The following is a 23,012-nucleotide window of genomic DNA, read 5'->3' as shown; positions in this document are numbered from 1 at the left end:
TCCCCCCTGCCCCTTTGTCTGTGGAAAGGGCTTTGTCTGCCTTTGGGACAGGGTTACACCAGAAGGAGTCATGTGAAAGGGTCTGTGCAGTCTGTGTGCAGGTGTATGGTGTGGATGTGTGTTGTCCTGTCTATGTATATGAAGTGTGTCTAGGTGTTTGAGGTGTCTCTGTGTGTAGGTGCATGGGGTGTGCATGTCTTTAGGATTTTGTATTTCCATGTCTAGGTGCCTAAGGCATGTGTGTGTCTCTACGTAAGTTGGGGTGTGTGTATCTGTGGGTGTTTCCATGTCTATGGTTAAGAGGTGTTTCAGTGTCGAGGAATGTGGGCTTCTGGGTCTAGGTGTATGGAGCTGAGGGGTTCTGGCTGTAGCTGTACTGGGCATGTGTGTATGGGATTTTTCCATATCTAGGTGTATGTGGCGTTTCCAGGGCTGGGGCTGTGTGAGTTTTCTTCTGTATCTATATGAGTTTTTTTTCCCAGGTACATATTTCATTTTTTGTTAGCACAAAGGACACAGATTGGGAGTATAGCAAAACAAGGTACGACAATACCACAGGAACATCTGACCATCAAAGATACTGCATTGTGAAAAGAGCTGTCGGGGTGGTGCAGTGGTGACTGTCTGGGAACAGGTCAGTCAGAGACATCTGAAAATCAGATCTCCTGTCCCAGCTTGCTTCATTCTACGTGGCATCTATTGAATTCTGAAGACTGTTTGTTTCAGTGTCTACGTGTTTGTGGTTAGCGTCTAGGGGCTCAGTAACTACAACTGGGGCCAGATTTTCACACAAGTCCAGCACCTAAGCAGCTCTTGTTAGTGTGTGTGTGTGTGTGTGTGTGTTCGTTCTCTATTCTCAGTGTGAGCTGCTGGGTACTGATCTCTTTAGAAAACTTGGCACTAGGTTGAATGGGGTTTGTGTATGTATGTTGTGGTATATGGGGTGTTGGTGTGTGCAAGAATCTGTGTCTAGAGGCACTTCCCTGTATGTGTAAATGTGTACACATTTCCTGGTGTGTCTGTGTGTGTGTCTGTGTTTAGGTGTATTTTCTAGTATCTGCGTGTGTATATGTCCGTATGTGAGTGTGTGTTTGGGTGTATTTCTTGGTTTGCCTATGTCTTTGCAATGTATTTCTTGGTTGCTGTTGACTCTGGGTATGTCTACACTGCAATTAAAAAATGCAGCGGGCCCATGGCAGCTGACTCGGGCTCATGGGGCTTGGCCTAAGGGGCTGTTTAATTGTGACGTAGGCTTGGGGTGGATCAGCACTGCAAGGTCGGAGGGTCCCAGAGCTCAGGCTGCGGCCTGAGCCCAAATGTCTACACTGCAATTAAACAGCACCCAAGCCTGATCCCCGCAAGCCCAAGTCAGTTGGCACAGGCCAGCTGCAGGTGTCTAGTTGCAGTGTAGGCAGACCTTCCGTGTCAGGGTGTAACCTCATGGTGCGCATGTGCTCTGTGTGCACACGGCTCAGCTTCACTATTTATGTCAGGCTCACACTTACCCCAGCTGCCCACTAGCCTGGAGTTTTCTTCATCAGTTGTTCCTGACAATGCGGTGGTTATAAAAATCTTTATTTCACATTTCCTTTAGCTCTGTTTAAAAGAGGTGAGCCCCAGGGAGGCAGATTGAGAGCTCCCTGTGCATATGTCGGAGGTGAACCCATTAGCCTACTTGTTGGGTGTGTAATTGTGAAAGGCAGAATGTGTGTGCAGCTTCCTACGTGTGTTACCATGCCTGTTGTGTGACTGTATGGCAGATGTTGAGTACACTGTGGTAATTGTGAGATGTGTGTTTGGTCTTGGGTGGAGTACATTTCTGTTAAACATGGTGTAAGCTGAGTACCGGTGCACAGCTTATTGTTACACACTGTGGGTTGAGGATTTGCGTGTCTATAGATTTCTCTAGTAAATGACCATAATCTGTAGGGGGAAGTGTGTGTGTGTGTGTGAGAGAGAGAGAGAGAGAAATTCAGTAGCACAATTTGGGAGAGGGTGAAAGGAAGAGGAACATGCATATGGATTTCAGTACCACATTAGCGGTTGTAGGTGCCTTGGTATTGTTTGCGCAGTGGAGTGTCTCCATACCTGTAGTGAGTGGGTGTAGGTTTCCATAGTGCCCTCTGGTGTTTAAGGGTGACGGTAGCAAGGAGGGTTGTACACAGGTAAGGATATGTATAGATTTCTGGTCACATGAGGACATGGGAAGAAGAGGCTGCAGACATCGTTCAGCCATTTTTTTGTGGACAATAAAATGGATTAAAAAATGAAGCAAGAAGCATTCCACTTAATCCTAGTGCAAATTAACTAGCCAAGTTTGTGTCATGTCCTCTTTAGAAGATAACAGCCTACTGCTGCCACTAGCTAATGGTACTACTCCCTTGCTCAAGTGGCAGACGCCTTTGCTACAAGTCTGATTGTTGTAAGTTCAAACATTGCTGATGACCCATGTGCCTGGTTAACAACTAGTGGCACCATCTGTTCTTCTGGAGTCAAATCTGGGTCAGCTCCACTTCTGGTCTGAAATACAACCATAAAGATTGGTGCACCGAGCCAGGGCCTTGCCTTGGAAGTGGTTTCTGATTTTCTTAAAGGATTCACTGTTATTACATTTTACGCATTCTTGCAAATTAGTCTGAGGCATTTTTTGCACTTTTTTAAACATACTTTGATTTCCAAAGTGAAGTTGATTTGGGATTAGCCCACACTGGGGTCTGATTGATATGCTAGTTAAAATAAAATGTCATAATCTGTAGACTGAGGGCAAAAGTTTCAAAAGCACTTGAAGGATTTAGGAGCCTAAGGGCCACTTTCAGAAATGGTTTAGGCACTTAACAGCTGTAGTCTCTTTGAAAGTCAATGGGACATAGGTGCCTAAGTGCCTGTCCCTTTTGAAAATGGGATTTAGACATCTGAATCACTTTGGCTTTGCAATGCTGAGCAGAGCAGGTTTTACCTTTTAAAACCTGGGCCTGAGACTCCCAAGTGGAGGTAGTTGCGAGTTCTTCAACGAAAAGCTTCTCTGCTGGAAAATGCCAGTTCATCAAAACCAAAACATTTTGTGGGAACATATTGGACACTGCAGAATGAAACCACCATCCCAGAATAGCCAGTAGCTAGGGGTTAGGGCACTGGGCGATCCCGTGTCAGGTCACTGCTCTGAACCAGTCCCTTTCAGTCTCTCCTGTTGGAGCTGTTCTGCTTTGTCTAAGTCATTACGGGTAAGAGACAGACCGTACAGCCTTAGGGTTAGGGCAGTCATGGGGGAGATCGAAGTTCTAGTCCCTGCTCTAAATCAGACAGACTAGGAACTTGAAGCAGTGTCTCCATCCCATAGCGGTGTTCCAACCACAGGGCTATGGGCTAGCGAGGGAGGTGAACCCCTTTCTCTATGGCTTTTCATGCAACGTGCGGAAAGGTCTCGGTTTTGTCCTGACACAGAAAGAAAACGGTTTCTGAAACCTCGCAATTTTCTGTGACAGGGAATTCCTGTTTTCTGGCCAGCCCCATTCCCACGTCAAGGAGGTGCTTTTGTCAATGTTACTCTGTAACTTCTTTGGAACAGGGATTGCCTCGTGATGTGTCTCTCACAGTGTGACACCGTGACTGGGGCTTGACACATCCCGTTGGTAGACAGTAAATAAAGTGCAAGATTGGTGAGAACTGCTCACACTCACAGTCCAAATCCTTCACAGTGCAGTAGGGTTTCTCACGGCCTGTCTCAAACTTCAGTGTTCTGTGTGGCTGTTAAACAGCTGCCGTGTCTCAACCCTGAGGTGGCTGAGTGGTCCCTGTGTGAGCACTTGGGGATCCAAGGTGCTAGAGCAACAGAAGATGTTGTCTTAGCTTTTAAATGGGTAGCTATAGCCACCCTGCTCGGGGACAGTGGTTATAAACATAACGGACCTGGCTGTGCAAATCTAACTCCCCTTGAAGCCAACACCAATGCTGGCCTGGCATTTTTACATATGACACCATCGGGAGGCCTAACTGCCCTCAGATTTACACTGGTGTAAATCAGGAGAATCCCACTGAAGCCAGTGGAGTAACATGGGGTAAAACTGGGCATGAGAGGAGAATCAGGGCCACAGTCCCCAAAGAGAGGCCCCTTCCTGTCTAGTCCAGCTGCTGTAGAATTGCTCCTGCTGGCCTATTTGCTAGTGGTTGGTTGGATATTTCAGCCCTGATCTGTGTGTTTAATAAAAGGATCATTACCCTGGCCGGGATATTCCTCTTGCTCTCAAACAATTCCTCTGTATTGAGCTTCCAAGACAAGAGAGCTGGTGCGGTGACTTCTTAGGGGAGCAGAACAAAAGAACCCCTCTCCCCAGGCACCAGGGGTGCAGATATCCTCCCTCTTTCTCTGTCTTGTGTGCGGGCGGGAGTGGGGGGGTGTCGCGCTCTCGCTCACTGACGTGAAGGTGCTGTGCACAAATGATCCACCCGGCCTGTGTCCACATGCCACATCTATGGGTGGATCAACTGCCCTGTCATAGCCATGAATAATTAATCCTTTGCACTTTTGTGGGGCCTTCCTTCTGCGGAGCTGTACCCCATTGACCTCAAAACAGCCCTGTTTCCACAAACACCAGCTGATCCTCCCCCCTCACCTGAGCCCAGTTCCCCCCTACACTTTTGTCTCTCTTCCCGTGATCTCACTGGGATCAGCTGAAGTGGTGGAGCTAGTGCTTTAAACTGGAGTCAGGGGTGTGTGTGTGTGAGGGGGGTGTCTCACTGAGGGGTTCCCACTTTTGCAGTTAGTTTGAATTTACTCGCTCGGCACCCTGCCCGGTAGCGCTGTTCCCCACGAGTTGAGTGGCAGGGCGGGTAGTGAATAGGGGTTAGTTTGGACAGCGGCCCCCCCTTTTCACTGCCTTGTCTTGCTGTTTCAGTAGGAAGGTTTGTCTGTAGCCACAGAGTTCCCAGCTGGGCACATTTTAGGGAATCAGAATAAATGCAAAATAAACAAACATGGTTCTGGCTAGAACATCTTGCTACCCCCTCCAGCAGCCCTGGTGAGAGTGTAGGCTAGTGGTTAGAGCTGGGGTGTCAGGACCCCTGGTTTCTATTTCTGGTTCTAGGAGAAGGCCTGGGCTAGTGCTTGGGGCAAGAGGGGACTGGAAATTGGGGGTCTCTCCCCACCTCTGAGAGAGGAATGAGGGGGTCTAATGCAGAAACTGGGAGCCAGGATTCCTGGGTTCTGTTCCTGGCTTGTCAGTCTATCCTTGTGAAATAATTTTAGGCTCCAAATGATGGAGTCCAGGAAGGTGCGAGAGAAGGAAGTGCCTCTTCGAGGTGTTTCAATTCATATTTTTTCTTAACATTTCAGTGACGAGCCTGATCCAAAGCCCACTGAAGTCAATGGAATGACTCACTTTGGCTTCAGCTGACTGGAGCTCACAACATTTCTTCCGTTCTGACCTCAAACCCCAGTCGTCTCGCACTAGTGCAGGAGAGCCAGGGACTGAAACCCGCTAAAGACACACACAGGCTACCTGGGGAGCGGGCAAGTGGGGCAATTTGCCTCGGGCCCCATAGGGGCCCCCCAAGAATATCGTATTCTGTAGTATTGCAACTTTTTTTTATGGAAGGGGCCCCCGAAATTGCTTTGCCCCAGGCCCCCAAATCCTCTGGGTGGCCCTGGACACACACAGTGAAACTTGCTGCTCTGAGTGGAGAGACTCACAGATGCAGTGACAACCAAATGGGCGTGTGCACCCCAGCAGCCTAGCGCAGAGAACGAGGTTTGATTTGTGAGTACGTGACTTTTCTCTTGAGAGGTTCGCTTTCGTTTCATCTGAGCAGGAGATGCTGTGATACACACACAAAAACTCAAGCCCAAAGCAGCAGACCCCGGCATGACAAAGGGCCATTTGTTGTGTGTGTGATCAGGGGTGAAGAATGAACAGCCCCTCAGGACCAGTGGTCTGGGGCACCATTTCCCTCCTTTATTCTCTTTTCAAGAGGCCGTCAGGTTTCTGTGTTTCCGCATGGGGTGCTTCTCACAACAGGGGAAAGGCTGGCAGCCAGCAGAGGCGGGGGAGGGGGGGGGCTCTCTTTGGGTAGCTTGGAATCTCCGTTGCAGAGCAGGAGCAGTGGGTTTGTGGCACAACTCGATCTTGTCTTGCTCTAGGATGGGGGGTGGGGTGGAGGGGCTAACTCTGACGTAGCGTCAGGCTAGTCGTCTCTCACTGTCCCTGACCCATGTGTCTCCTCGGCCCTGGGATCTAGGGCCACCTCTTACTCCTGAGGTTGCTTAACATGAGCCTGCCCTGTCTAGCTCGCTATGCGATGCCCATCCCCGGGGTATCTGGGCCCTTTCCCATTGTACAGCAGCAGCTCTGCCCCCACCCCCTCCATATGCTCCCCCTTGTAGGAAAACAAGGCCAGGAATCTCCTGCCGTTGGCCCCTGACCCGCAGGGGCCCAGATGACGCGGTCGGGTTCCTCTTTGCGCGGCAGAGGTGTGTGGCCTCCGGTTAATCCCAGCAGCGGCCTCTCTGTAACTCTCCCCGGGGTCCCGCTGTAAACGAGGATCTTTGATCTCGGCTGGGTTCCTCCTAGTTAAATATTTCATCACGAAGGAATCCAGGCTGTGATACTGCGGCTTGTTTGATAGTGAAATTAATGAGAGGGAGACAGTTGTAGGCATCACACGTGATCTGGCAGGGGCTTTTCCTCTGCAGCCAGCAGCCATGGGGCGAGCCGCCTTCCTCTTTCCACTGCTTCCCTCTCTCCTCCTTCCGCTTTCTCCTCCTCTTGCTTTCTATCCCCCTCTTCCATCTGTTTCCATTCTTTCTCCTCCTCCCCCCATTCCCTCTCAGTTATGTGCTCCCTCTCGCAATTCGTTTTTCTTCCTTCTGTCTTCTCTCTCTCTCTCGCTCCTGCCTCCTTCTCTTCTGCAGCCCTTCCCCCTATTCTCTCATTTTCTCCCCCCCCCCCACACACACACTTTTAGGCTGCTTTTGGGAATCTGATGATTCTGCTGCTATAGCCGGCGGCAGCCAAGTTTTGCACAGCATCATCCCCTGCAGTCCAGACACCCCGATAAAAGCCACCCACGTGGGTTGAGCCAGCCAGGCCTGGCCATTTCCTCACTCCTCCAGTGGGCAGATGTTTCCCTCTGTCATTCCCTCTTCCCTCTGATTAAATCTCCACTTGGAGCCTCAGGACACCCTCTGAGAAGTTGGAACTAACAGTCCTTACAATAGGCAGTACAACAGCAGCCTTGCTGGCCTTGTGAACAGCCAGAGCTGGGAATTAGGCCAACAGGCCGAGGCTGCTGCCTAATCCCATGTGGTCTGCAGCCTAAGCAGAGTTGAGTCTACACAGTATGTGGATGGGAAACCTCCCAGGTAAACCCAAGTGCTGATGGTTTTTATCTCTCATTAAGGCCTGGTGCTGGGATTCTGCCCTTTGGATGAGATGTAAATCCAGGTCCTAACTCCTCATGGCCACTGAAGATCCCTTGGCACTTACCCCCCTAGAGGAGACAAGGGTGTTATCTCTGGTGCCTTGGGCATTTGGGGAGGTTACCCTCTGCCTGAAATTTCCATGTTGTTTCAAAAAAAACAGGAGTACTTGTGGCACCTTAAAGACTAACAAATTTATTTAAGCATGAGCTTTCGTGAGCTACAGCTCACTTCTTCGGATGCATAGAATGTTTCAGTTGCACATGGGATTCTTTTTAATTTCCTGACCTAAATTATTACATAACATTGCTTTGCGACTGTTACAGAGCTGCCATGTCCCATTTCAGAGGTGGCTGCCTCTCAGTGCTGGGCAGGTGATCTCTGTGCAGCTGTGGATGGTGCCACATCCCACCCCAGAGGTGGCTGCATCTCAGTGCTGGGCAGATGATCTCTGTGCAGTATTGCTGTGCAGCCGTGAAAAAGGTGCTGTATCCCAGGAGTGGGTGCATGCCAGTGCTGGGTGAACTGCTATATAGGAACAGATCCCCTGCTGGTATAAATCAGTATAGCTCCGTTGAGTTAAAAAAAGTTCTGCTGATTTACCCCATCTGGGGATATGGCCATAATCTGGAAGGTATTCTGAGAAGCAAGATGTTATATAAATGTAAATTAATATAATTTATTTATTAATCTGATGAAAGTGACCTAGCCATGGTGCAGAGATGTTGTATGGTGACTTAATTATAGCATCTGTAAGGCCATAAACACAGAGAGTGGAATTAAGAGGTACAGGCAAGAAAGGAAAGAGATTTTTTTCAGCTGTGATTTGCAGTTTGATGAAGAGCTGGTGAGACATGGGTGGGGGGTGATGCTGAAAGCAGGAGCTGCAGAGGGGAAGGCTCTTGCACTGAGATTGGATGGACTGAGTAGAGGCCAGTGCTAGATAACTGGAGGAAGCGGAGAGGGGAGTAGAGGGAGACTGAGGCAGGCTGTACCAGGCCGTGGGAGCTGTGGAAGAGAAGGGATGGGGGAAACTGTGGAGAAACAGAATAGAGGCTGGGAAGTGAGGGGAGGGTGAGGGCATCTCTTCCCAGCAGAGTTAGTCTGAGTGCCCAGGGTAGCCTAGCCTGTGAGTGGTGTTACTGGAGGACGGAGGTGCAGTGGTACCCTGGGGAAGGCAGGCTGAGGAGCTGGGGCTAGGGGCACTTGCTTGATAAGCAGCCTGGGATGAGTTATCTGTCATCGCAGTGGCACCAGAATAATTGCTGAGCACACTGGTTGAAAAAGCCTTCTGCCCGAAAATGTGCAATTGCAGTAATGCCTTGGCTCGAGTGCACGGTCCATGTTCTCCGCTCCTAGAGCTCATGTGCTGAACCTGGCTGCTTCTCTCCCTCCTCTAAGCTGGAGGAGGTTTGGAATCAGCGTCGACGAGCTCAGAAACTGCAGTGCCAGAGAAAAGCAACAGAAATTGTCTTGCCAATTAAAGGTGTGTATGCGCGGGGCGGGGGGGGGAGCAGGGGGGCATAGAGCCAAAGAACGAGGGCTTAGTGCTCCTCAGACCAGCTGCCACGGCGGTCCTCCCAGCCGGGCTGCCCTCGCCAGCTCAATTGCCCCTCGACCACAGGAAACAAACCTGCCACCACATCCCAAAGCGCCAGGGTTTGGGGTGGCCTTTCCTGCCCCAAATCAGAACCGCCACTTCCAAGGCAGCTAAGCTGCACCCCTTCTCCATGGACACCCCCAGACCTCCCCTGCGGCAGCGGTGAAAGGGAGTGTGACTGGGACATGCCCTCCCTCTTTGGGAGCTGTCTGTCTGTGTGTCTGTCCATCTGTCCTTCCCCATCTCCTCCCCCTCCCCCCCTTGCTCCATAAGCACCTGTCAGTGGAGTAGTGGCAGCAGCAGGCCTGTGCGCAGCCCCTGGCTGTGACGTTAATAGACCTCCTCTCTGGGGGACGCATTCGGTGCAAACCTGGACTCACTTCCCTTCCCTCACCCACCTTGTTCACTCAGCACCATCCAGGAAGCCTGTGACTAGCTCTGGGTCACTCGCTTCTTCCCCAGCTGATCACAGACCTGGTATCTTCCATTCCTGTGTGAGGCCCCTTTCCTCCCCAGAGGGTACTGCTGAAGGAGGCCTGGTTAATTGGAGGCAGAAAATTCCCCTGCACCTGCAGGAAGGCAGTGGGTTCCAATGGTGAGAGCAGAGGGATTGGGAGGGAGGACTCCTGGCACTCGGTCTAGTGATTAGAGGTGTGGAGCTGGGGCTTTGGTTTTAGTTATGCTTTGTGTGAACTTGGGGGCGAATTTCTTTCCTTCTCTGTGGAATGGGGATAATGACGCTGACCCACACGGCGGGGGGCAGCGATGCTGATGTTAGTAACTCACTCCGAGATCTGCAGATCAGCCGTGGGGTATGTCTGAATCCTAAACAGCACAGAGCAGCTGATCGGCCTCGCTGTGCTTTGAGCGCCAAAGCCTCCTCGGTGAGCATGAGGAAGGAGATAGTCACGGCGCAGTCTCGGTCCCACTTCCGGAGGCCTGTAGTGCAGGTCACGGAGCTGCTACACATTTGGCACCAGCGGCCAGTTCCATCTCCTCTCCAGGAGCCTGAGTACCAGCCAGTGCTTGTGCAGGAACTTGAGTTCTTGCCAAATGATTGCCGTGGGGGTTGAGACATACATTTCAGCAAGATCTGTGCAGAGAGGAGAGGACATGGTGCTAGCGCTGCACTTTTCAGCACCAGGCAGGCACTCGGCCACAGCCACTGGCTGGGGTGGGTGAGGAGGAGAGTGGGAGGCGCCCAGAGCCCTAGGAGCAATAGAGTCCTAGGAGGGTTGGGAGTAAATGTAGCTATATATTAACTTGTCTTCTCGTCTCATCTCGTTTTGGAGAACCGCGCTCTTTTGGGGCCCAACCCAACCCTGGTGCCAGTGCTTAACTCAACACCAGGGATGAGCTTGACCCAATATCTCTGGGACAGGGTAACGTTCTCAGATGCAGACAGACAGACCCAGTGCTCCTCTCCCTCCTGCACTCTCCTGAGAGACTGCCTGGTTCAGGGCAGCTCAGCAGAGGAGGAGGAAGACATCACAGCTTCAGCCTTGCCCGAACTGATGTTAATTTCACCCCGAGCTCTCTGGTTCCCAGGGGAACTTCGCAGAAAGGTGGGGGATGTCTGAGACCTGGGATCCCTGGGTTCAGTTGCTGGTTCCCTGTCATCCCATCTCCTTGGCCCTGTCAGAATCCAATCAGAACCTCGGAAGAGTGACCAATGTCTGTAATTGCAGAGCGCTCCCAGGGGTCACTGTAGCCCTGATCACTTCGGCGACCCCTCTCATCCCCACAGACCTGGCTTCAAGCTGGGGAGCCGCGCGAAACGATCAGCAGGGCTGGGCACTGAAGACATGGGTAAGAACTGTGGCTGGGGTTGTCTGTAGGGTGGTGCTGTCCTATTGATTAAACTCCTGGGACAGCTGCCAGTTGCCTCTAGGATTAAATCAATACCGTTTGCAAAAGTAAAAGCTTCTTGGTGGAGACATAAAATATTTGAGTTTATTTTTTAATGATAAAACTTACAGACGAACCTTCGCGGAGACAACGCTCTCTGCTGCGTGCCAAGGGGATGGGGGAACAAGGTGGGGAGGGGGCCCCCAAAGCAGTCATCCATGGAACCCCCAAAGGCCTCAGAGAGTTAATTATCCTGACGGTGGAGCCAAAGAACAGCTGGGGAGGAGAGGAATTCAGAGTCCCAAGTGGGGGAGGGGTGGGAGTTTCCAGCAGTGATTTTCAATGAGGTGGAGGTGGGAGCGGTGGTGGGTGGGGGGGCTGTTGGCTCTAGTGCTCACAGTGGGGGAGAGCCCTGTGGAGATACAACATTTGTATCTGCATCTGATCCGTGATCTGCAGCCGTGCTTCGTGGTGGCTGTGAAGAGGGTAGCTGGAGCTGTGCAGGGCTCTAGAGAGGGGTTGGCAGGACAGGGAGGAGGCCGGTGCTAGGTGAGTGGAGAGTGACGGGAAAGGAGGGGAGAGATGCTGTTCCAAGTGGCCGGAGCTGCAGAGAAGAAGGTCCCTGCACCCGCAGTGGGGAGTTTGGCTGGAAGGATCCAGCAAAGGGCAGGTACCTGAAGGGGAAGGTAGAGAGACTCACGGTCAGGTGGATGGAGTAAGACCATAGGGGGTGGACTACAGCCTTGGTGCTGAAATGCCCTGGGACCTGGGGAGCTTTGGAAGGGCTGTGTGCTAGGCTGACGCAGTGCGTTGGGCTGGAGGGCTGGGGTTCAGGGAGGTGGGAGAGCAGGGAGCTCACTCCCAGTGCTTGGGGCGGTGGCAGTGGGCACTGGGGGAGCAAGGACCCCATGGGACACTGTGCAGTTAGCCGAGCCGTGGGGCAATCTGCAGCCCTCAGCAGTAGGGCTGGACCCAGGCTGTGGCAGGCAGCGGCTCTCTGACCCGGGAGGCGAAGCCGGGGATGAAGCTCTGTTTTTCTCCTGATTAAATTTCTCCCTCTGCCCTCAGAATTAAGACGGTCAGGGTGTGTCTACACTGCCGTGAGCCCCCCGCGGCTGGCCCATTTCAGCTGACTCGGGCTCAGGCCTGTTTAATTGTGGTGCAGACGTTCGGGCTCGGGCGGAAGCCCAGGCTCTAGGACCCGGCAAGGTGGGAGGCTGGCCTGAAAACACATCCAGAGCAGAGCCAAACTCTCCCTAGCAGGGTCACAGGGCCAAGCCGAACGGAGCGCCTCTGTGAGGAGCTAGCCTGGTGCTGAAATAGGCTCCTGCGCAGAGGAGCTGCCCTTGCTGAATGCTGTTACACTGCAGTTTCTCAGGCCTCTCTGCCTGTGGGAACGTTGGCTGCTTGCTCTGTGTTTGCTGTTACAGTTTGGTGTGTGTGCAACATCTCAGCTCTATATTGTCACACCAGAAGGAAGTGATTTTCCCAAGTCAGGATAACAGTGAGGAGTCCTGGTTCCAAGTTCCCTGCTCTAACCACGAGAGCCCGCTTCGCTCCCAGCTGGGAATGCAGCCCAGGAGTCTCTGCTTCCAGATCCCAGCTCTAACCACGAGTCAAGTGGTTCTCGACTTTTTACATACAGTGGCCCAGTGTTTCAAGAGAAAAAGATTTCAGGACTCTGCCCCCAGCCTCTCTCCAAGCCAAACAGAAAGGGAGGATGGTCATGACCCCTCTGAACCTGTTAGCAACCCCCTGGCTGAAAACCCTAGACCTTATGCTGTCTTAACAAGCCACTTGCTGTGCTAGTCAGCTGTTATCCTCCTCCTGTCTTCTAGTTAATGTGTCGAATACAATTCAGCGGCTTCATACAGCAGTTTAATTTCTTTTAAAGGATAAGCTTGTGTGTGTGTGTGTGTGTGTGTGTGTGTGTGTGTGTGTGTGTGTGTGTGTGTGTGTGTGTGTGTGTGTGTGTGTGTGTGTGTGTGTGTGTGTGTGTGTGTGTGTGTGTGTGAAGACCTGTTCCCCTCACCCATGGGGTGCAACTGAATATGTTTTTTTAAAATGTATGTGTTTGATGTCTGTCTAATGCAGACTTTTAAAAACCTTTTGTCATGGTGAATAGAAATAACCCCATGTGGCCTGTGGCACAGTCACATAGACTGGTGTTGTTGAGTGATTAGAATAGGGAGGCAGGACCTGTGGGTTCTATTCCCAGCGGTAGGAAAGGAGGAGGGTATGAAAGGGGCTGACCAAAAGAATCCCTCCAGGAAATGCTTCTTCGAGAGGGAAAACTTATGAGACTTAACAACAGAGAGGACTTGCAAAGCCTGACCTGGGAGAGTTTGTGATATCTGATGACACAGGAAGGATTCATTTCTGGGGAGTGGGATCTAGCGGTTAGGCTGTGGGGAGGGGACTGGGAGTTCCACCACTGGATCTGGAAGGGAGTTGGTTCTCACGGTTAGAGCAGAGGAGACTGGGGTTCTCCTCCGGAGTCTGGGGTTCTCTTCCTGGTTCTGCCACTTAGGCAGATCCCATCCCTCTCTGTGCCTCCGTTCCCCCATCTGTACAATGGTGATAACAACACCAACCCACCTCCGGCAGGGTTTAGTTAATTCCTAGCTGAGTAAGGAGCATTACTAGCCCATTGTGGGATTAACTTTGATTGTTATTAGCGTTCTTCCCACATACCCATCCCCCACCACCCACCCTCCGAAGCTCACTCAATCCCCCCAAGACCCTCTCCACTGGCCAGTGCAAACCAAGCAATCCGTCTCCCTTCCCCACGAGCTCCGCCGAACCCCTCCCTCGATGGAAAGGCGTCCCTCTGCATCGTAGCCGTTGAGGGGAGTGGGGTGGGGAGCAGGGCCGGCTCTAGGGATTTTGCCGCCCCAAGCACGGCAGTCAGGCAGCCTTCGGTGGCTTGCCTGTGGGAGGTCCGCCGGTCCCGCGGCTTCAGCAGCTTCCCTGTGGGAGGTCCGCCGGTCCTGCGGCTTTGGCGTACCTGCCGCCGAATTGCCGCCGAATCCGCGGGACTGACGGACCTCCCGCAGGCAAGCCGCCGAAGGCTGACTGCCTGCTGCCCTCGCAGCGACTGGCAGGCTGCCCCCCCGCGGCTTGCCGCCCCAGGCCCGCGATTGGAGCGCTGGTGCCTGGAGCCGCCGGCGGTGGGGAGACTGAAGAGGAGAAGAAATCTGGTGGCACGATGGAGTAACTAACCCATTCTGGAAAGGAGCGTGGCGTAGGGGTGGGGGGTGCTATTGGGGAACAGAGCTCAGGGGGTTTGTTTTATGCAAAAGATTTAACTGATCCACGGAATTGGATGGCTCCGTCTTTCACCTTCCTTCTCCCTCCCTCTGTCTCTCTTGCCCTGCATGTTCCTAGCCCTCTCTCCTCCAACTTCTCCGGTATCGGATCCGCTCCCACAGGCCACTGATTCAGGCCTCTTTCCCCCACAAACCAATCGATGAACAGGAAGGGCCGCAGCAAGCTCCGATTCTCAGCAGCTGACAGTGCTAGTTCTGGGAGAAGGAGCCCACAGAAGTCCAAGCTTCCAGGCCCCCCCGCCGCGAACTGGGCCAGCCCCATATTCCAACCGCTGCTGCTCCGCTTTCTTCCCTGGTGTTTAGCTCAGTTGCTGAGATCAGTTTAACCCGTTTTATGTGGTGCTGCAGCATTGGATGGGGCTTGAAAGGGGACCTGCTGGATGCCCGAGACAGGGGCCAGAAGCACATGCATACTGCACCCCAAGCATGCTCCGAAGCTTCCCTAGATAAGGCTCTGAACCCCACCCCCACCCTCTTGCAGACGGAGCAAAAACATCTGGAGAGGGGAAGTGATTTGCTCATGGTCACACAGGGAGTCAGTGGCAGAGCCAGGAATGGAGTTCAGTTCCCTGCTCTGACCCCTAGATTCCCCTCCCAGAGTCAGGTACAGACCCCACCTCCCCTGACACCCAGTCCTGGGCAGAAGGTCAGACTAGATGATCATAATGGTCCCTTCTGACCTTAAAGTCTATGAGTTCATGCTTCCTTTAGCGAACAGCAACTCGATCTACTCCCTGGGCCAGATTCTGACCACAGCTCTGCCTGTGTAAATCCAGAATAATGGCACCACCGTCAGTGGGGCTACTCCAGATTTATATTGGTGTAACTGAAAGTAGAATTTGGCTTATTGCTTATCATTAAGGCTAAGAGTTAGTTACAGGTATTTTTAGTAAAAGTCACGGGCAATCAACAAAAATTCATAGCCCTTGACCTGTCCATGACTTTTACTATTAAATACCCCTGACTAAAACATAGCAGCTCCTGAGACCCCAGGGTGCCGCTGCTCTGGGGGACCCCGGGGACTGACAGCTATCCCCAGCAGTGGCAGTGGGGGCTGACTGCCCCCAGCTGCCCGCTGCTCGGAGGCCCTGAGGACCACTGGTCTGACTGCTGCTCTGGCGGTCCCGGGGCCAGCTGCCAAGGCTGCCCCAGTAGTGGCCAGTGGGACTGCACCAGCAGCTACCCGAGCGGCTGGCCCTGGGGTCCGCCCCAGTAGCTGCAGAACTCCTGGAGGTCCCGGAAAGTCACAGAATCCGTGACCTCTGTGACAGACTCGTAGCCTTACCCACCATGTCTGAAAAGCGCTCACCCCTGCCTGGTTTGGCAGCTGAGGCATTATGGGATAGCTGCCTGGATTGTCCCAGAATGCACTGTGCATAGGCATGGCTGTGCAATAGGGAAGGTGTGGCTGTGTCTCAAGACTAGGACTCTGGGTGGTGTTAGCTGAATACAACAAAACTTGGCTGCACCAAACACAGTTGAACTGCATAATGGCTTATTAACAGGATCGGATGCTCTTAACTCCGGTGCTTTGCTCTCACATGCACAAAGTTAAACTGGCCAACAGCAGAGCTGGCCTCACCTCCCCCTCCCGGGCTGTCAGCAGGGAGTGGGAGTTCTCCCCCCGCCGCACAGAGTGGGGGATCATCCATCAGGGTTAAGCAGGTGGATCCTTGGGATTAGGACCCCGTGGAGTGGTCTGACAGGGCTCAGCACACCAACGAGCTGTCCTTGGGTTGAATGGAACAGCGAGGTAGGCTAGGGAGAGAGCTGAAGGCTGGGTGGATCAGGCCCCTGGAGACTCCATCTGCCCCTGCAGCTGATTCCGGGAATTGGGGAGACATGGGTATTTCTGACTGCAGACACCCTTGGACAGACACGATCCTGCACAGACTGCAGCGCCCTTGAGAGAGTGGGACTCCAGTCGTCGAGGCATAGGGCCCTCCTTGCTCCCAGCACTCACAGGGGGCCATCCCAAGAGCTGAGCTTTCCTTGACTCTGCTGCACTCCTTTTGAATACATGATTTTAGCTACTATCATAGCGAACTGCATTGTTCTTGCTCTGGAGCAGCACCTGCCTGATGAAGACAAGACCCCGATGTCAGAACGACTGGTGAGTGTGGGCGTCTCTTTCTTTCTTACCTGGATTTACCTAAGTTCTCCAATACTTAGTGTGATGGGTTCCCCCCGGGGTGTTACCTGGAACTGGAGCACCACCGAGCCCCCCGGCCCAGCAGCCTGGGCTCCCTTTTACACTGCACTGCTGTGACAAGCTGCAAAGCCCTCCAGCCTGCACTTCCACCAGCATACATACGGGTGGGACACACCCAGCTGCAGTTACATGCAGGCTCTCTGACCAGCCCCTGCATAGGAAGGCTACAGCTAAGGCAGCTCCCTGGGCGCACACACCCGCTGGAGCATAAACCCCAAATTAGACCATCTTGTGCTGCACAGGGAACTGTACAGCGTAAGCTCATAAAATTCAGCCCCTCCCTCAATGTGGAGAGGAATATGCAACAGCCTTTGCCCTTGAGTTACGATTCCCACACACCTCACTCCAACTCACCAGTTTAGATAGAGCAAAAACAAGTTTATTAGCTACAAAAGAGAGATTTTCAGTGATGATAAGGGATTACCTAGCAAATAAACAAAAAACCGCAAACTAAGCTTAATATACTAGATAGACGGGATATGAATTAGCAGATTCTCTCCCTAAGAGATGATACAAGCAGGCTGCAGATTCTTAAGGGGCCAGCTGCACTTGCTTTACAGATTGGAATCACCAGGTGTTTCATTCACAGGCTAGAAATCCCTTTAGCCTGGGCCCAGCACTTCCCCCAGTTCAGTCTTTGTTCCTCAGGTGTTTCCAGGAGTTTTCCTGTGTGGGGAGTGAAGAACGCCTGATGATGTCACTCCCTGCCTCATATAGCTTTTGCATATGGCAGGAACCCTTTGTTTCAAAGCTTGGTTCCCAGACCAGTCTATGGAAAAATACTGACATCCCAAGATGGAGTCCAGCACCATATGGCCTGGTCACATGTCCTTGTAGAGTCATAGCAACCATTACTCCCAGGCTGTTTGGAGTGTTCTCAGGAAGGCTGCTCACCCGATGGGAGATCAGCTTCTCCTAAGGCAGGGGTTCTCAAACGGGGTCACGACCCCTCAGGGGGTTACGAGATTATCGCATGGGGGGTCGTGAGCTGCCAGCCCCCACCCTAAGCCCCGCTTTGCCTCCAGCATTTATAATGGTGTTAAATATAATAACAAGTGTTTTCAACTTGTAAGGGGAGGTCACACTCAGAGGCTTGCTGTGTGAAAGGGGTCACCAGTACAAAGGTTTGAGAACCACTGGCCTAAGGCCTGTTGTTTTTTCCTAATGGCCCATTCCCCTGAATAGGCCCTTCCCCACCCACTATCTAGACTGAAAGCATCTTCTCTAGTGGGCGTTATCCAGGTGTAACTACCTTTGAAATATAGATACATAGTCAATATTAATAACTTCAGATCCAAACATGATCTATGCATACAAATAAGATAGTCATATTCAGCAAACCATACATTTTCCAATGACACCTCACATGCCGTATCTTGCATACAATACATCATAATTATGTCATCATCATATAACAATATCACTGTGAAGAATATGGGGTGCAGTGTCAGGTGCAGGTCTTATGTATATTGGGAAATTGACCAGAATAACTCCCCATCTGGACACTTTTATTCTGGAGTAGATTTGTCCGCACACGGAGTTATTCCTGAATAGCTATTGCATTTTAAATTCACACCCTCTATTATTCTGGGATAACTTCCCCATGCAGCTGAGCCCTTAGAGCTCTGCACCAGAGGAGGCTGCCTTTACATCCCCCTTTCTAGCTGTCCTCTGTACGTCCTGCTTTCTGCCCTTATGCTGGGAGCTGGGACAGTGGCATATGCCTCCCACACAACTGCTTCAGTTCCCTTCTCCCACCGGACCCTGGCTGTGTTAGCTCTGCAGGAGCTTGTCCTAGATTCCTCCCTACTCAGGCCATGAAAATCTGAGCCAGCCTGGAATGCCTGGAAAGTGACAGCCGTTTCCATTCCACTGGATCTGGGGCTTCTAGGAATCTTGGGGGTGGATTTTTGGTAATCTGTCAGTCTGTCTATCGCCATTCACCTCTCTCTGTACCCCAGACCACGTAGAGCTGGAACAAAACTGTTTTCTTGGAATTATTGTCATATCCATTCTGACATTCACACCACCCCCTCAGTCACAACCTCTTCTCTGTGGGAAGGGAGCATAGGCCAGTAGTCAGCGCACAGAGAACCAGGGACTTCTGGGCTCTGTTCCTGCTCTGGGAAGAGAATGTGATCTAGTGGTTAGAGCCAGCTTCTGAGAACCAGGACTCCTCTGTTTCCTCCCTGCCACTTCCCCATGGCGTGGCCTGAGGCAAGTCCCTTCCCCTCTCTGTGCTTCAGTTTCCCCACATCTCACAGTGGCTTGTGAGGTTTCATGAGTGGCCCTCACGTGCGTTGAGACCCTATAGAAGCCCCATGGATTGTTACTGTTTTCACTGTCTGCATTTCCCTCTCTCCCAGGATGACACGGAACCATATTTCATCGGAATCTTTTGTTTTGAGGCTGGAATTAAAATCATCGCCTTAGGGTTTGCTTTCCACAAAGGCTCCTATCTGAGGAACGGGTGGAATGTGATGGACTTTGTGGTGGTTCTTACAGGGTGAGTAGCTGTTTTTTATCCTCTCCATCTGTGTGTTGGTCACCTGCAGACCAGGCTACAAACAATGATGTATTTTCTTGAACCGGGAGGTGGTAGCATGGCCTAGTGGTTGTCTGGTGGCTAAAGCAGTCCGGCCAGGAGTCAGGACACCAGGGTTCAATTCCTAGATTAGGGGGAAGTGGGGTCTAGTAATTTGAGTTGCTGACAGATGGTAAGGACTCCAGTGTTCTGGTCTCATCTCTGCCTCTGTCCATACGGCCTTGGGCAGATCTGTGCGTCTCGCTTTCCCAAAGCGGTTGTGAGGGTTAATGTGCGGATGGGGTTTTAGAGGCTGGGGAGTGGGACAGACGGGCTCAGTGGCATTATTAAAGCCCGGGGCTCTGTGCAATGTGTGGAGCCGGCCTGGCTGCATTTTCACTCTAGTCAGGTCCCCTGCTGCTTTGCAACCTGCGTTGGGAGTTCTAGGGCTGCGGAACAATGGCCTCTCTCGCCTAGTGCTGAGAGTTATTCCTGCTGGGGTGGCTGCAGCTAAAGAGCTTTCATTCATCAGAGATCCCCACTCCTAATGAGTGCTGGGACCACCTTTCAGCAGGCCTCCTTTGCCAACCGAACCCCACTGAGAGCTTGCAGAAGTTCTCTGCCGCTTAACTTCCCCACGGCTTCCTGCTTCTGTCCCTCTGTCACTGCCCCGCCGCGGGGGCTGTGGAATTGAAGGCTGATGCGTGTTGGAGTTGTTTCTTCATCCTTGAGCCTGTTGCATTGCCTAGTATTTCTCTGGGTTTATCTGCTGGGCAGCTCTTGTGTTCGGATAACTCCTGGAGAAATAACGTTGTGTTTCCATTGTGTTGGCTTGTGTCATTTTCACTCTCGGGTTCTGCATGATGGTTGCCTGCTGGGAATTTTTTCTTCTCTCCATTCTTGAATATACAAAGTTTTGTGGTGAAGCAGAATACGACAGTATTGCCTACTAGTCGGAGCAGCAGCCTGGGGAGCCACAACTCTTGGGTTGTGTTGGAATCAGAACTCCTGGGTTTTATCCCAGCAGTGGGAGGATAGATCTAGAGTTAAATCAGGGTGGGGGTCAGGAGTCAAGACTCCTGGATCCTGTCTTGCCACTGACTTGCTGTAGGAACTGGGGGCATGTTGCTTCTCTGTGCTTCCCTTTTCTCTTACCTACTTTGTGCCATGGGAGGAAATGTTTATAAAGCGCTTGCAGACACTTGACCGTTGTGATCTTTCTAATATTTGTGGCGTGGTTTCCTTCTACACATTTCAGCTGGTGTCGCTCCAGTACTGGTGTGCGTAGGATTGTTCTTTGCACAGTTTTGATTGTGCGTCTCTTGTGATGGTCACCATCATTGCTGCCTGGGCAACGTTTGCATTAACACTTTGAATGCCCTGCTGCGTGTGTGGCCGTTTGTTGTTCCCGGGTGTTTTTTGCACATGGTCTGTTCTTTGGCTGTTGATGTTACTTTGGGGGACACAGGCAGCAGGTGTCACTTCCTGTATTACTTTATACCCTGGCTGTTGTCCAGGCAATATATTTTTAAGCAATAAGTTGAGGCCACGAAGCAAGGGACTGAACTTGCACAGGAAGCAGGAGGTCCCTTAGCATGGGGGATGCTGCTGAGATACAAAGGGGTTTGCGGAGGGAAGTCAGCTGGCTCAGGGCATCTAGAACGGGCTGTCGCGCCTTCCCTCGAGATTGCCAGTTGAAAGCCAGCCCTGGTTGGGGGGTGAAAGCTGTTACGCTCTGCTTGGTTTCATGATGTGATTTTGAGGGGGTTCTGTCCAATTCCCACTGACACTGGCAGCCTCAACAGAAAAGCCATGGAATGAATGGGTCCCAGAGACCCCTCTCCCCTGCAGGGGGGTCCCTCCAGGGCAGGACCCATGAACAGTCAGTGTCCTGGACCTCTCCCTAGCCCCAGAGTTCACCCAGGGGTCCCACTGCATCCAGCCATTGCGTTTGGAATCACCCCGGGTCTCCCCCTTACCTGGGACACCTGGGGCGTAGTTGCTCCAGCAACAGGGCCAACCCAAGTCCCCAGCTGAAGAGTTATCGTTGGTATGGACCGTATTTGTGAGCTGCCGGGGATGGACCTTGCGCCTGTGCTGTGCCTGGGGTCACAGGCCTATGCTGTGGCCGTGTTACCCTTTCGCCATCCCGCTGCAATTCTCCCTGCTGCGTCTCTCCCTGTGGTGACGTGTGGGTCAGTCCCCTCCCCAGCCTGCTGTGGGGATTCGTAAGAGAAGACACAGAGGGCCAGGTCTTCACCTGGGGTAAACCAGCGTGTCTCCATTGAAGTCAGTGGTGTGATGACAGGTTACATCAGCTGGGGATCTGGCCCCAAATCAGTTTGGTGATACCATTGTCCCTAGGAGCCAGCGCTGGCCTGCAGACCCTGTCTGCACTAGGCATTGCAACAAGATGTTGCTTGAAAAGCTTTGATCTTCCAATGCCTTGTGTCCACACACGACACCTGGTCCAGATGTTGTATGGTTGCAGTGGTTGGGGGCAATGCGTGGGGAGGGGGCTGTTCTGCGTGAGCCCTGCTGACCTGGTGTTGTCAGCAATGTTTCTTCATGGACAGGAAGCCTCAAGTTCTGCGGCTGCTAGAGATCGTGCAGCCCCCGATGCCCCCTTCCACAGCACAGCGTGGAGATAACCGGAAGGCCTCGAATCCCAGCCCCGGGGCTGGGCACGGAGGTGTTTCAGGAGTCGCAGAGGGCAGTGGCATGACCATGGTACTGGGGGCGGGGGGCACTGCACTTAGACACGTTGTTCTGTCCTGAGCAGCGTTGCTGGGCGAGGGCTGAACGAGGCCAAGGACTGGGTGTGGAAATTGGCCTGGGGAAAAAGGCAGCCAGGCCTGAAGAAACTCCCCACCCACTGACAGGCAGGGAGACGCGTCAGACAAACGACTGGCTCCGTCTGAGTCACCCAGCTCCGGGACAGATGCTCCTGGGGCTGGGAGATCAGTCAGCCGCTCCAGCACTGAGAGGAAGGGCTACCCAAGGCCTCTGGCTGGGCAGTGTGGGAAAAGCCGGGGCTGGTAGAGAGGGGAAGCCAAGGGCAGTCAACACCCCTCGTGACGGGACGTTAGTCTGTGTCGCCACTGGGAAGATCAAGGCTGCGCAGCCCAACCAGAGGCACTTCCAGTTCAGTAGGAACGTACCATCTGCCCCTCCTGGGCTCCCACCCATCCCCGCTCCTTGCTCCCCTCTTCCACTCGTTCCTGGCCTGGTGCACCGGTGCCCGGCACCTTGTGCAGTCGTTTACACCCGTGCAAAGGGCAGGGCAAACCCTGTTTCACACCTGTGTGCAAATGGCTGCACAGCATCCTTTGTCTGTCTCACTTCCGTCCTCCCCCCGCCCCGCTGCCACTCTCCTGCTTCCCCCGAGCGCCTCTGCTCAGCCAGCGGCTGTTCCAGAGCATCTGCATTGACAAGGGAGTGAGTCCCTAGCGGCCGCCCCTGCTTCCGTTCCCACCGTCGCTTCTCGTCTAAACACTGGGGGCAGCGTCTGGACTGAGGAGGTCGGACACGGGGTCTTGTCTCTATCCAGGCGTCATTAATGACCCCATGGGAACAGGATTGTTACGTGTCACCTGAAAGACAGCACTGCCGACAGCACAGTGCCCCCTTCTGCCCTGCTGGGGCATTGAGGTCAGCTAGGGTGACCAGATGAGATGAAGGGGGGGGAGGGTCCGCCGGCGGAGCAAAAAAAAAATAAACCAGTGCTGCCGGCGGAGCGAATATCGGGACAAATTGCGTCCCGACCAAAGATCGGTCGGGACGTGGGACGACCACCCAAATATTGGGACGGGACGTCTGGTCACTCTAAGGTCAGCACTGGCTCCAAGAGGAGAGCGCCCCCTACTGAGTCACCCTCCCCCTCCCTGCAGCACCCGGGGGTTCTCCGTGGGGCATTCACTGTGTCCCTAGTGTTCCTCGGAAGGGGGTGCTTGGAAAGTGAGCTGGCTCTGGGCAGAATAATAGACCCGCCAGGCACCTGCAGGCCCTGCTTGAAAGCAACCGAATCCCCCCAGGGTGGGGCACTCACTGATTGTAACAAGCTGCAGAAAGCTGCAGCCGCCTCCTCT

At 52.8% G+C, this 23,012-nt stretch overlaps 1 protein-coding gene across 11 annotated transcripts in view; it reads left to right on the top strand.

Moving 5' to 3' along the window:
- CACNA1A (calcium voltage-gated channel subunit alpha1 A) overlaps positions 1-23,012 on the top strand; it is a 161,245-nt gene that overhangs the window by 16,474 nt on the left and 121,759 nt on the right. For all 11 annotated transcript variants that reach the window (XM_039513834.1, XM_039513833.1, XM_039513832.1 and 8 more), the window contains exons 2-3: positions 16,196-16,301; positions 18,767-18,906. In XM_039513834.1, the coding sequence (XP_039369768.1) occupies positions 16,196-16,301; positions 18,767-18,906 (246 nt within the window). The remainder of the gene's footprint in view (positions 1-16,195; positions 16,302-18,766; positions 18,907-23,012) is intronic.

Source organism: Mauremys reevesii, linkage group 25 (genome assembly GCF_016161935.1).
Source record: "Mauremys reevesii isolate NIE-2019 linkage group 25, ASM1616193v1, whole genome shotgun sequence".
Classification (NCBI taxonomy): domain Eukaryota; kingdom Metazoa; phylum Chordata; order Testudines; family Geoemydidae; genus Mauremys; species Mauremys reevesii.
This window is presented reverse-complemented; position numbering and strand designations above follow the sequence as displayed.